At 40.8% G+C, this 13,019-nt stretch overlaps 1 protein-coding gene across 1 annotated transcript in view; it reads right to left on the bottom strand.

Moving 5' to 3' along the window:
* Positions 1-13,019, bottom strand: part of fmn1 (formin 1) — a gene marked incomplete at both ends in the record, with an annotated part of 31,465 nt that overhangs the window by 4,302 nt on the left and 14,144 nt on the right. Inside the window, 10 exons of the mRNA XM_084000227.1 lie at positions 3,628-3,748; positions 5,093-5,152; positions 5,516-5,662; positions 5,757-5,886; positions 6,570-6,658; positions 6,764-6,825; positions 8,615-8,702; positions 9,421-9,565; positions 10,223-10,893; positions 11,436-11,497. Coding sequence (XP_083856353.1) covers positions 3,628-3,748; positions 5,093-5,152; positions 5,516-5,662; positions 5,757-5,886; positions 6,570-6,658; positions 6,764-6,825; positions 8,615-8,702; positions 9,421-9,565; positions 10,223-10,893; positions 11,436-11,497 — 1,575 coding nt within the window. The remainder of the gene's footprint in view (positions 1-3,627; positions 3,749-5,092; positions 5,153-5,515; positions 5,663-5,756; positions 5,887-6,569; positions 6,659-6,763; positions 6,826-8,614; positions 8,703-9,420; positions 9,566-10,222; positions 10,894-11,435; positions 11,498-13,019) is intronic.

Here is a 13,019-nt window from a genome sequence, read left to right as displayed (position 1 = left end):
CTGTCTGTGAAATATCCAGGACCTGAAAGAAAATTAGATAATTTAAAACGTCTCTTGCACAGTTGAGAAATTATGTCACTTTAAACTAGAGACAATTTGAATCTAAATAGCTTTTTTGCTCTTTAAGATCCACCTTGATTTTTTATGTAATCTGTTCTAAGAGTCGCCACGAAGAAGTGTAAAATTTGTGAATGAACCTCTCCTTCGTTTTGCAGCCAGTAGCTTTAAGAAACACTTTATGATAAGTACACACTACACTATTAAGCATTAGTTAAGCATTAAATACTGAATTCATCATTTATAACACATGAATACTCATTAGTATGTAGTTTATAAACAGTTAAAAATGTTTTACTCATCATTGATAAGCACTAACTGTATTTATAAACTACATACTAATGAGTATTCATGCATTATAAATGATGAATTCAGTATTTATTAATGCTCAACTAACGCTTAATAGTGTGTACTTATTATAACGTGTAACCACTTTTCTACACATTGAAATGTAGAAGTTGTAAAACCACAACAAGAGCAGAGAGAAGAAACTCAGAGAGAGAGAGGCGACAGAGTCCTGGGTTAAACTATCTCCACCTGTGCCCGAGCAGGAGGTTATCGGCACAACTTCCTGTTCAGATATCACTTATTGAGATTCACCCAGAGATGGCGACTGCTGACTCCACTCCCACTCCCTCTCTCTCTCCCTCCCTCCCTCTGCTTCTCTCTCCTTCTCCCTCTCTTCCTCTGCCAGTCTGCGGCTCCACGTTGCTCTGCGTCCAATCAGTGGATCAGAGGAGCCAGTCTGCGGAGCCAGTCATAATAGAGCCCCCCCCCCCAACTCGCCCCCAACGCTCGATCAACATCTCCCAGATAAGATTACAAAAGAATACTGTTTTCATTCGGGATTTGTGTAAACTGTGGAGGCGGGTATCTCTCCTTCTCTCCCTCTCTCTGCATTGTGTGGCGAGCCCCTCTCGCTCTTTTGTCTGCCCCCCGGGCCTGACGACGAGAGTTTGCTTACTTCAGGCTGAAGAGGGTTTAGGAGCGTCACATAAACAAGAGCCGACTGATGAGGAGGAGTGTGGTGCTGAAATTACACCAAACTGCGCTGAGGCAGTGGTTTGGTTTGGTTTGGTCTCACGCTGATGGAGACGTAATCTCTTCAGGAGATCTTCAAGTGTTTGGGATCGGTCACATGAGAAGTCATCACAGCGTCACTCCAGTCGCCATGATGCATAGTTAATCTTCAGTCTTTATAATCCTTATTTCAGAGCAGTAGAAATGTGCCAAGACTGAAATCACTGAGGCCAGTGGCCGCCACAGGACATGAGGAGGTTGTGAGCATATTGGGAGGAAGAAATAATAATAATAATCAATATTTTATGTGCAAAATCATGAAATGTATTTCATATCATATTTAAATCTTATTTTTCATGTTGATCTTTCAAATACCTGCCAGTCAATAATGTCATAAACTAAGTAGCTTGTTTTACTAGCATTTAGCTACAAAAATGGACAAGCCAAAGGAAATACCTGATTGGTGCAAATCTAATTATCATTATTACATTAATAAAAAGAAATATGGTGGTTAGAATAAAGGGTTTGTACCTGGACTTGGCAAAGAAAAGTTTGACAAATCCTGACTAATTCTAGATATTAAAACCTGCTCTACCTTAATGAGTTCATATATGGTCACCAAAATAAAAAAATGTTTTATAGAATGACTATTAATCATATTAATTATCAGATCATGAGGAATAGAGGAGTCTAACTTGACTTAACTTAACAGTCTATAAAAGTGAGAGTTTCATCTACAAGCTGTGTGAGGCTGGACTTTAGCTCAAAGCTCAGTGCTTTAAGCAGCTCTGAGGATATTATGGTTCATTCTCAGGAGCATATAGTTAATATGAACATGTACCTCAGACTTTAAGGCGTCAGTCAAGCTAATCATTGGGATTTTTCACTCTGTAACTGAACGTGACCTGCTGGAGAAAAATCCAGGTGATTAATTAATCCTGGATTAATCCTGTGGGTGCCAAGAAAGTCTGTGGAGAACTATTTTTACACTTTAATGCTAAAATATCAAGTAATCCTCAAAAGTCCAGTATCAATCACTATATAACTATAATTATCTAGAGAAAAAAAAACTTTAAAATCTGCATTATAATCGATAAGAGATAATTTTTCTATATTCCATATTCAATTATTTCATACATAAGATGTATAGAAGATAATGAAGCAGCTAACTAGAGATGGAAAATCAACTCCAAACTAATTAGGTTGAACTTTCTACAGTGATGAAGTTAATATGGAGTCTTTTTAATGAGACACAGTCTTGATGTCATTTCCCTGAAGAGCCAACATGGATGACTTAAGGGAACCTTATCTCTCCCTTTAACTGTGTTGGGAGACGTTTGGTAGCGACCAAAGAGAAAACACAGGGAGAGTGAAGAACGGCAGCAGCAGAGCTTCAAACCAGGCATGAGGGCGGTTCAAACAGGCAGAACAAAAGGGAACCTGCGACGGGGCGAGATCCAGATTGCACGGTGGTTTGGGAAGACGGGCCGATAAGACAAAGCTGTGTTGAGAGGTAAAGAAAGCAATCTGCGGCACACATCTGGGGGGCCACACTGGAGCCCAGGTGATACAGGCCGAGCAGGTTAAGGATCCATGCATCTCTGCAGAGGTCCGTGCAGAGATACCGCAGATACCGCAGGTCTGGAGATTACATAAGTGGGAAGCTATGGTCTCTCCCCCGTGCTGGCGACATGGGCACAAAGGCACAAACGATGGGAGATCTGATGGGCACGAGGATTAGGAGCTGGATCTGAGAGGCGCCAGGCCTGTATCAGCAGCAGAGACTCCTGCTAGTCTCTCAGCACACGTGCGCGTATCAGTGTGCGCAGCGCGGGGCAAAAAAAAACACATGTATACATAGGGATACACACAACAATGCGCTCAGTCACAATCGTATACATGTCAGCATTGTCCTCGGCGTGACTCGTCTGGTTCGACTGGCTGGCATGCCGAATGGCGTCATATGGGCACACTTAGGGAGAGAGAAGAGAGCAGTCAGGAAGAATAAGAAAGACGAGAGGAAATCTTTTGTTCTTGAGGGGCTTTCGCTGTGACTGGAGTCTGGTCAAAGAAGCAGGCCTTTAGCCCCCCCTAAGTATAAACAGTTCCTCAATGGCTGCTGGGGCCAGCGATGGGAAACCAGGGTGGTGAGCTGTTGAAGTTTGGGAGGGAGGAGGGAAGAGGGAGGAGAGGGGGGAAGGAGGAGGGGGGCTGGAGGGTGTCTGAGGAAAAACGATGCCAGACCGGGCCGAGGTTTTCGGTCTGGTCTGTGGGAGCCTCTCGAGAGCAGCACAAAAATCACAGTGATAGAGTTACACAGGCATGGCTGAGGTTTTCAAACAAAAACACACAACAAAATGACCACAAGGCGAGGCTATTCCGGTCACGCAGTCACATGGATGTCGGGCTGCTCAGAGCAGCGAGCTAATGGCTCGGATGGGGAGGGGAGAGGGGGGAGGAGTGAATCCGTCTTCCACCAGAGTATTGGTATTAATTTCTCTCTGCAGGAGCTGGAAGAGAGAAAAGCTTTGCAGTATCGACGTCACATACTTGTTAGATCTCGTCCCAGCTGTCGCAGGTCTCTGCTGAGGTCATCAAACTTCACCTGTGCCGCCAGGAAGACGTCCTGAGGGTCGGGGAGAGGGAACGCGCTCCTGTCTGAGCCGGCGTCCTGGTGGGAAACAGTCACGCAACAACATTAAACCATGAAACCAGGGAAAGGAGATACTGTATTTGGACGAAGGAAACACAGTAAAGTGAAGAAAGCTTGAAACAGAGTTGAAGAAAGCTTTTTCCATTCGTTATGCACATTAGAGGATAGTTTTACAAATGTTAAAGTCTGTGGTCAGGTGCACACCGTTAATATAATACATCCATGATGCACACATGGAAATTAAAAAAAGGTTTTCCTTGCTGTAGTCGCTCCTCTTGTTCATTACTGAGTTCAGGTCCAACAGCAACATGTTTCATCTGGTGTTCCTGTTTCCTGTTTCCCTGTGAGTTTCCCTTCTGGACTGTGACCCACCAACATAAAACACTGAGGAACTTGGTGCTGAGATCACCACAGAAGTTTCATTGTGCATGTATGAACCTGTTTGCTGTTTTAAGACGGACTAGAAAACATCCTTTCGGTATTGTCCAGATGTTGCTCTTTTCTGGCACCAGGTGGCAAGTTGGTTATGTGACCAAGGAGGACTTGTTTTGTCATTATGAATAAAATATGCTATTAAATACTATTGTTTTACTTGGGAAAGCCTTCATATTTAAAAATCAAGGAAAGCTTAATTTGAGATATTTTATATTGTTCATTAAACATCATTATTTACTAACAAAGATACTGCCAAAAAACAAGAAAAATAGTGCAGAGATAAAAAAAAAAAAAAGATGGGAAGTCTTTGCAATAACAAAAACTTGGGATGAAGATTAGATTATTATATATGTTTTGATTATTTTATGTTGTTAAATGTATGTTTGTTTGTTAAAAAACTCATGAGAAACAACACAGAAGATCAATAACATAACAATAATCGTCATTAGGGATTCCTTGATTGATTGGCAGCCAAACATAACTGACTGATTTTCATTAAAAATATATAATCACTTTTTTCTTTCATGTATACTATAGTACAGTGTATAATTGATTGATTAATCTGTGTATATAGAGTGTATGGATGTATGCACACATTCTTCCTTCTGTATTATGTATACTTTATCTTATGAGCCTATTCACTCAAAATGAATGCTCCTCAAAACTAATCTTAATAATCTCAGAGACACACTGCGTTCTGCTGTGTAGCGTCGTTGGTTCAATGCACGACCCACAACAGGCACCAAAACAAAAAAAAACATGGCGGTTGTGTGAAACTTTTACAAACTATTTTACTAAACTCCATCTGCCGTTGAGCTGCAGTTAAAAAACCAGGAAGTGAATATAATATTTTGTTAAACTACTACTTCCAAGGTCAACACTGAGTTTTTATAATCACTGTTTTTATTTTTTATTTTAAATCAATACCTTGTCCACGTTGTGCAGGTAATACGACACCACAAAGTCCACCAGGCTGATACGATTGTCCTGGAAGAAAACAGAGCAACAAACTTCTTTCAGTATAAAGTACAAGTTAAAACCCAGCATCAACATATTGTCTCTGTTTAGAAAAAGACATGCATGCTGTAAATTAAATCACTTCTTCTAACTCGTGGCTCCCGGCTTTCACAAGTAAGGAGGTGACATTTTTTATTTATTTAACTGTGTAACAAATGACAGTTCAGAGGTGTAACCACAGTCTTCTGCTCTTATTTACTCATAAACGCCCTGATGCCTATTCCATCTCCACCTCTCTGTCACTGCAGCTACTGTACTGGTTTTTATTTATTTATCTGGTATAGATTCCTTCTTTTTCACATCAGGCAGACACCACAGTGATGGAGTCCTCACCCTGCTCTTGACGTCCTTCAGCTTAGGGAGGATCTCCAGACCGAAGCCGTCGGCCTGACCTCTGGTCCTGTTGCCTCCGTTCATGTGGTTCCCCAGCGCCAGCACCAGCCCCATCACCTCCTTCACCCCGCTGCTCTCCAGCAAAGCCTCAAAACATAAACACACACACACACGCAGAGTGACCATCAACATCCCAACAAATCCAAACAGATATCAACCTGTTCTATCAATCCTCTCCTACCTCACAGACGGACGAGACTGTGACGAGTTTACGTTGGATGGACGCGATCCCGTCGATGAACGCCGACTGGAAGATGATGCAGTGAGCTCTTCCTGCGAAGTCCGGGATCTGAGAGAGTTCGTACAGAAACCTGCAGCACAACGGAGAGAAAACATCACACAGAGTCACAATGAATGAGGAGATGCTGGGTGGTTGGGCTCTGGTCCACCTTAAAAGGGATAGTTCAACATTTTGGCAAATTGGCCCATTGGAATAATCCTTATAGTCATAGCAGTAGGTTTGTTATCTTTAGTTGTCGGTGCAAGCTGTTTTTAGAATGGCGGAGCAGAGCCGCAAGCTGCTCAGAGCTACGCTACGGAGGCTCATGGGATTTCTTGGTTTCCTATCCTGATTGTCATTATTACATAGTATTACATTAATATTATTGGGTCATTTTGATATAACTATCACATTATTATGCTTTCTAAATGCACAGGTACATTGATGCTTTTACTGCATTATTACAACTATCATTAAGCATTTGTATTATGGTGATTATTATTATCATTATTACTATTATCATATACTTACTCAGATATACATAATATCAGATATATGTAAGATTAACTTACATTAGAGCATCAGAAGCACAAATATACACAAGCATATACAGAACTCCTAACACCATGTTTTATGTTCTGTATGTTTTTCAAAGTATCTTCTATGTCACTTCTGTTTTTACACTTGCAAAGAAAAGGAATAAAACAAATCTACAAAAAAAAGTGAACTGAAAACAAACAAATCATACAAATTAAAAACACTGGAAATACTGACTGTTCAGGTTTGTCCAGGAGTTTAACGTCCTCCTCCTCTGACGTCTCGTAGTGTCTCTTGATCTTCTCCAGCTCCTCAGGCTGAGCTCTCTGACAACAACACGTTACAGAAACAGGTTCATAATCGTTGCCGTGGCTCTGATCCCGCTCCTTTTGACAGATTGTCACCACAGTGAAGTGTGCGGTCATACTTACATTTTCATACAGCGCTTCAATAGTCTCCAGGTCCACCACAGCGTGGTCCACAGTCAGTACAGCTGGAAGTCAGATGGTGACAGAACAAAGACGAGGCCTTCAAGTACTGATCCAAAATATTCCTTTAGTAAAACAACCTGACACGGCACTGAGCAGAAAAAAGGAAAGACGACGACCACTAGCTAGAGGCCAGTTTTACTTTGGAGGTGATTTACGGACTGTTTTTCTTGTTTCATCCTTCATAGAGCACGAACAATTATTTTTAGCAAAAGTGGCTCCAGAGATGGCAACGTCGCGTTCAGTGCAACACTTTACATGTCTCATCATCTGTTGGTTGTATAACAGTGAATGAAGGAATGTGTAAAACAGACAAAACAAAAAACAAGTTCTGTTTGTTTTTCATTTATTGGGATTATTGATTGTTTTTGTTTTTTTTGCTTTGTTTTGCATTTACCCTTTTATGAGGCCTAATTACTTTGGTGACCTACTGACTTTTCCTGCCGCATCGTCATGAGGTTCAATTTTAAATACAGTATCACATCATAATTCATGTGCGACTTGGTGCAAATGTTCAGGTTGGATTGTTCATTTTTAATTTTCCCAATACTTACTGGTTTATGACCTTGAACCTACAAAACTAGCTGCACCAGTAGCATGGCTGTGAGTCTGAGTCCTTGTCCTGTAAAACTAACCAACTAAACTCTCCATCACATGTTATTAGTAACCAAATCTAAAGGATCTTCAATTAAATGTGTCAATAAGTTGTTATGTTACATTATAATCGAATTAAATTGACATTTAAATGGAAACAATGCAGTGTTCAACAGGATTTAAATGGGAATGTGTGAGACTATACTAACAGCGGCTGAAGCCCTGTCTCTGATGTTTCTGGCTCTGGTTTAATAATATAAAAAAAACAAAAACAAATAAAAAGTAAAGAGAAAACAAAGTTCAGATCCCAGAGAAACATGAACATGAGCACCAACACCGTCCTCTCTCCGGGGAACTCCTCTCCACCGTTGGCTCTACAAAGATTTTCGGTGTGTTTGGGATTAGCAATGCAGATTGCGTCTCTGTAACCGTCTTGCTGACATTGTGGTGAGTGTTTCAGCCTTTAATCCTACTTTAAATTCGCCAGCATCTCATATTCAGAGTGAAATACAGGGTAAATTCAGTGCGACGCCGGGGTTAAGGTTAAACAAGGGCGATGTTCAGGGAGCTGCGGTGAACTCAACGTTTACACACAGGTTCAAGCTCCCAGACAGACGGGGGATAACACTCGTCTAGTGATTTACTGTAATCCCCCTCTTTTATAAAACAGATAAGATGATGTGTGTTTGATGATATACACACTGAGGTTTCAATGGTCAATCTCATGATAGTTGAAATACTGAATATGGGAAAGAAGTGGGGATTTAAAAAATTGAGAAAAAAGAAAGAAAATGGCTTCACAGCTACAGTAGAAACAGCTGGAACAACCTCGGTCCTGAAAATTCATGTCAAACCTCAAACCTAAAGAAATTGTAGCATTTTTCACAATGCAATAAAACAATTAATCAAGAAAATGATTGGTAGAATAACTGATAATGCAAATAATGGTTAGTTGGAGTCCAAACGGGTCATATGATGAATAGGTTTAGTGTATTTTGAGGTTTGAAACTGGCTGTATTTGTAGGCTATTGTGCTCCAAACGGACTTCTATTTTGACGAATTACAATAGATAGTCTAACTTTAATAGCTGTTCTTTTTTAACACATACACTTAAGATGTGTGTGTGTTTTTTATGCCTTGGATATAAGAAAACATATCTTTTTTCAGGTGTTTTATGGTTAAAATGACAATGAAAGTCACCTTGTTGTATATCTTTCATCTCCAGGTGGAGGCTTGAGATGAGGATGCCCACAGTCTGAGAGCGTTTACCGTCCAGCAGCTTAATGATCTAAAACACACACATGCACATGCACACACAGTGTTACCATGGTCACCTTGCCACTAGAAACCATTAGTGGGTCATTAGTCGAGTCTATTGTGCGGCGATGGAGCAAAAAAAAAAAAACACACCAAGGTCATAATGGGATTGCATGGGGTGCATTAGCTCGTCATGCATTAGTGACCACAGTTGACACAACTCAGGTTACTGGATAAACACAGTAAAGAGCTACAGATAACAAACAAATTAGCTCCTATTTTGTGTCTTTTTTGTTTCATTGCATTTTATTTTCTTGCTCTGAAGTGTTTCAATATATCCTCATGTCTTATGTTGTGTATTTTAAATTACAGTTGTGTGATTAAGAGACGCTACAGAAATAATCTTGTAAAATAGCACACCAGTAAATAAGTCAAATTACAGGATTTGAGAGGAAGTGACCGATCAGAAACAAAACAGAGGTAAAAAAATACTTAGGCTATATAAATATAAAATATACAAGAGAGAAAAATCATATAAAATAGCTTTAATACAACACTTGTGTCTGGGCTTATATTAATTGTGATCTGGTGTGTATAAAAACAATGGCTTTAACGCCCTCAAGTGGACAAAAGTCATATTGCATCTCAATCTCCTGCATTACGAACCGCCACTCCCTCTTGTAGAAAATGTATCCATGAGATGAGGACAGCTGTTTAGTATGATGTAATAGTTTTATTCTCCATCTTACCTTTCTGACTTTGGCTTTCTTCTCGTAGGCCTCCGACAGCGGCTTCCTCTTGGTCTGTGTGGTGGTTTTGGCGAAGAGATCCTCAAACTCCTGAGTGTTTATTATGTTTGTTTCCTCTAAAATGTTCCACAGTGTGTTGTTGTTGCTATGGGAGACGAAAGCATCAGTTTATTTCAGCCTCTGTTTTTAACTCAGAGCTCTTAACAATCAGATAACAGTCAAAATACAATACTGACATACTAATGAAGCAGATGAAGTCTCATTTAAACATTAGTTGAACATTTCGCAACATATAAATCAGGTTTTTTTTTTCTTTTCAACATTAGCACTGACATGTTTTATGTACTTTCTATTCTATTTTTCCCCAACCCTGATAGAGATCCATACCATAGCCTTTAGGCTTTATCAGGCCCTTTAAAAATGACATTTTGGTTGAAGGATCTTTGAATAGGGTCAGTTTTATATAATTAAATCTAAAAAGAAAACAGCATCACCCTGTGTGAAAGCAATACATTTTCCATATAGTTACAGTAAGGGAGTAACTGTCCTTTAAATGTGAACCTCAAATAGCCTAAAATACAGTAAGTGAGGCCTCGGCACGGCCCCAACGCTGTATCAATCGTTTTTTTTTGTTTTTTTTTTACAACCATGGTGTTTGTATATAACTATCCATTTATTCTACTATTTAATTATTATTTTGATTATATGCTTTTCTTGCTTTTATTATCTGCTTTTACTGCCTACTGTTGTAACACCTGAATTTCCCCCTGGGGATTAATAAAGTATTGTTATCGTAACCTACTTGTTGTCCTGGACCTGGATCCTGGTCCAGTACAGAGGCTTCATGGGTCGGGACGGCGCCACCAGTGGTTTCCTGGGAGGTTTGTCCAACAAGAAGCTCCCACCTGGAGGAGGAGGAGGTGGGGGAGCCAAGCCTGGCATGGATGGAGGAGGAGGAGGAGGAGGAGGAGGAGGAGGAGGTGGAGGTGGTGGAGGCCCATTCGCTGGTGTTGACAGACAGGGTGGAGGTGGAAGAGGTGGAGGAGGAGGAGGAGGAGGCTGATTGTCAGGATTAATTAGTAGCGTTTGCTGTGGAGGTAGTGCTGCTCCAGGAGGAGGAGATGAAGAGGAGGACGCCGTATCGTCCCTCTGGCTGCCCGGGCCGAGGCCGACAGAAACCAGGTCCAGCCTTTTAGGGGTGAGCCTCTGCTGCTGTGGACTGGTGCACGTCCTCCCCGTCCCCTCCTCTCCGTCCTCTGGGGTCTTAACGAACGTGTCTCTATCCGTCTGGACGCAGACGGTGCGGAAAGAGGATCTGTGCACGGAGTCGTCTCCAGTGGACACGGCGACATCTCGGAGTTGCCCTCGACGCGGGGTCCCGGTCTGGGACAGTCTGGCCTGCAGCTCGGCCACACGGGCGACGATGTCCTCGTTTTCCACCCGGAGTCTGGAGAGTTCCCGTCCATAGTCGTCCTGAAAGTAGCAACTGGTTTAGACTTCGGTCTCACTTTATAAAACCACGGAGATAACCTGGATTTTCTGGAGTTTAAAAAAACTCAGAAAATCTTATAACATCTCTAAATACATGTCTGTAATACTGGATTCATTTCAGAAAAATAAGTGTTTTTGTTACTAATTGAAGGGAAAATAAAAAACATCAATTTAAAAAGCTTAATTTAAATCCAGGTAATTAAGCACGTACGTTGTATTGCTGGAAAATAAATTCTTTATGCTGAATTTCCTGCTCGCTTGACTAACAGATGCCAATTTTTCTTTCAATAATGAAATGCATTGGAAATGTACCAGTTGAACACTCCCCCTGTTTGAATTAGCGCCACATCACTATTTCAGTGTATTTAAAAAATAATAGTGAATAATTTAAATTAGTTATTATAAAATTGTGGACCAGAAAAATAAAACAAACTTGATATTTCCCTGTTGTGACTCTATTTGCTACCTGAATCTCATGTGGAAACTGCTTGTGAAATGTCTTCGCCTCGATGCTCCGTACTGACCTGTAACTTCTCCAGCTCCTCTTTGCATTCTCTCTTCAGCTGCAGCAGCGCAGCCTGATGCTCTGAGGAGGAGAAAAAACAACAAACAAACGTCTTTGTGTTGGTTCCTGCACCACAACACATGTTCATTATTACAGCTGTGGTGCCCGCCGGCGCTTTCTTTACCTCGGCGGACACGTTAACGATGTGGCCCGGGTGCAGGCCGCAGACAAACAAATTACAGCGACCGTGAGACACTCGAGAGCTGGAACTAATTTCGCAGAACAAATCGAGTGTTTTACCACAGCGGCCGAGGCTGAGGGGTGTGTGAGGACACGCTGGGTCAAAAACAGTGTGAAGTGACTTCATCAGGTGAAGGCAGAAGAGCTTAATGACTGCAGGTGCCATCCTGAACAAACTCTCTATGCAAACATTTATCTAGGGTGGTTTTGGTATTTGTGTTCGTCCATTTTTATTGTTTTATGTATTTGTACATTTGTGATTTCTTGAACATCCTGTCCATTTGATGTGTATGAATTGAGCTATAATAAAATATGAAATATATGACTGATAAATGGCTGAATATACTGAATGGCCACGTACTAATATTTACTGCCACCTTCTTGACAGTATTTATAGAGCGTGTGTTACAGGGAAGTAGGTGTGTGCACAGTATTTAATCCCTGCTCAAACACTGACAGTCCTGCTGATGGACAGAAGGAAGTATAAAGTATTTGATCATTTGTTTCTCTATAAAAATGTATTTATGTAGCCTATTAATGTGACATGTATTTAAATATCTCAGATTGACGTCATATTTTTCATCTCCTTGTAGTTTTCATGCAAGTCAAAATAAGCAGGGATCCCTGTTATGAGATCTGTTGCACTTTGTCTCTGCTCTGTGTTAACTTTGTTTTTCGTTGAGTCTAATGCAAAACATTTTCACTAAACTCTAGTCTGAGACTCACTTTCTTGTTGTTAAAAACAAATCAAGAAAAACAGACGTGTGGTTTAAAACGTCTACTCAGTCAGTCATGTTGTTCAGACAGAAACAGACTCGTGCAACAGATTCATTTAGACAAAGAAAGCTGGAGTCTGACTTGGGGTTTTTTGTCTTGCAGCCTTAAACCTGTTTGATCTACCTTGAGGAAGTCACAGCTTGAAGCAGGATGACTGGTGCTTTAGGGAATTTTCCCTTATTCAAATTGAAGGCAGATGATATTGTAGATGGCTGTGTGCTGTGCAGATTGTGAGGCTCCTGGAAGCAAATTTCTAATTTTTGATATTGGGTTATGTGAGTAAAAACTGAATTAACTGATAACAAAATACATATGTATTTGTTTTTATTTAACTTTTACTACTTTTCTGGTGGCTATGGTTTTTATTTTGTTTTTGCATGTCATGCATTAACTTTTTTTAACCACTGGGTGGCAGCACAGATAAAAATGTTTCAGTCAAAAACAGAGTGGTTTCCACCTATAAAAGTCTAAAACCACTTTCTCAAAAAGAGGAGCTGGACCGCAGCCATAAATGTGCAGTCTAGTATCTAGTAAATGCTTTTACACACTGGAGGCAGAGTCTCACTCACTGTGGACACGCAGGGCG

Source organism: Trachurus trachurus (genome assembly GCF_905171665.1).
Source record: "Trachurus trachurus genome assembly, chromosome: 24".
Taxonomy (NCBI): Eukaryota; Metazoa; Chordata; class Actinopteri; order Carangiformes; family Carangidae; genus Trachurus; species Trachurus trachurus.
Note: the sequence above shows the minus strand (reverse complement) of the source record. Positions and strands in the feature narration are given on the sequence as shown.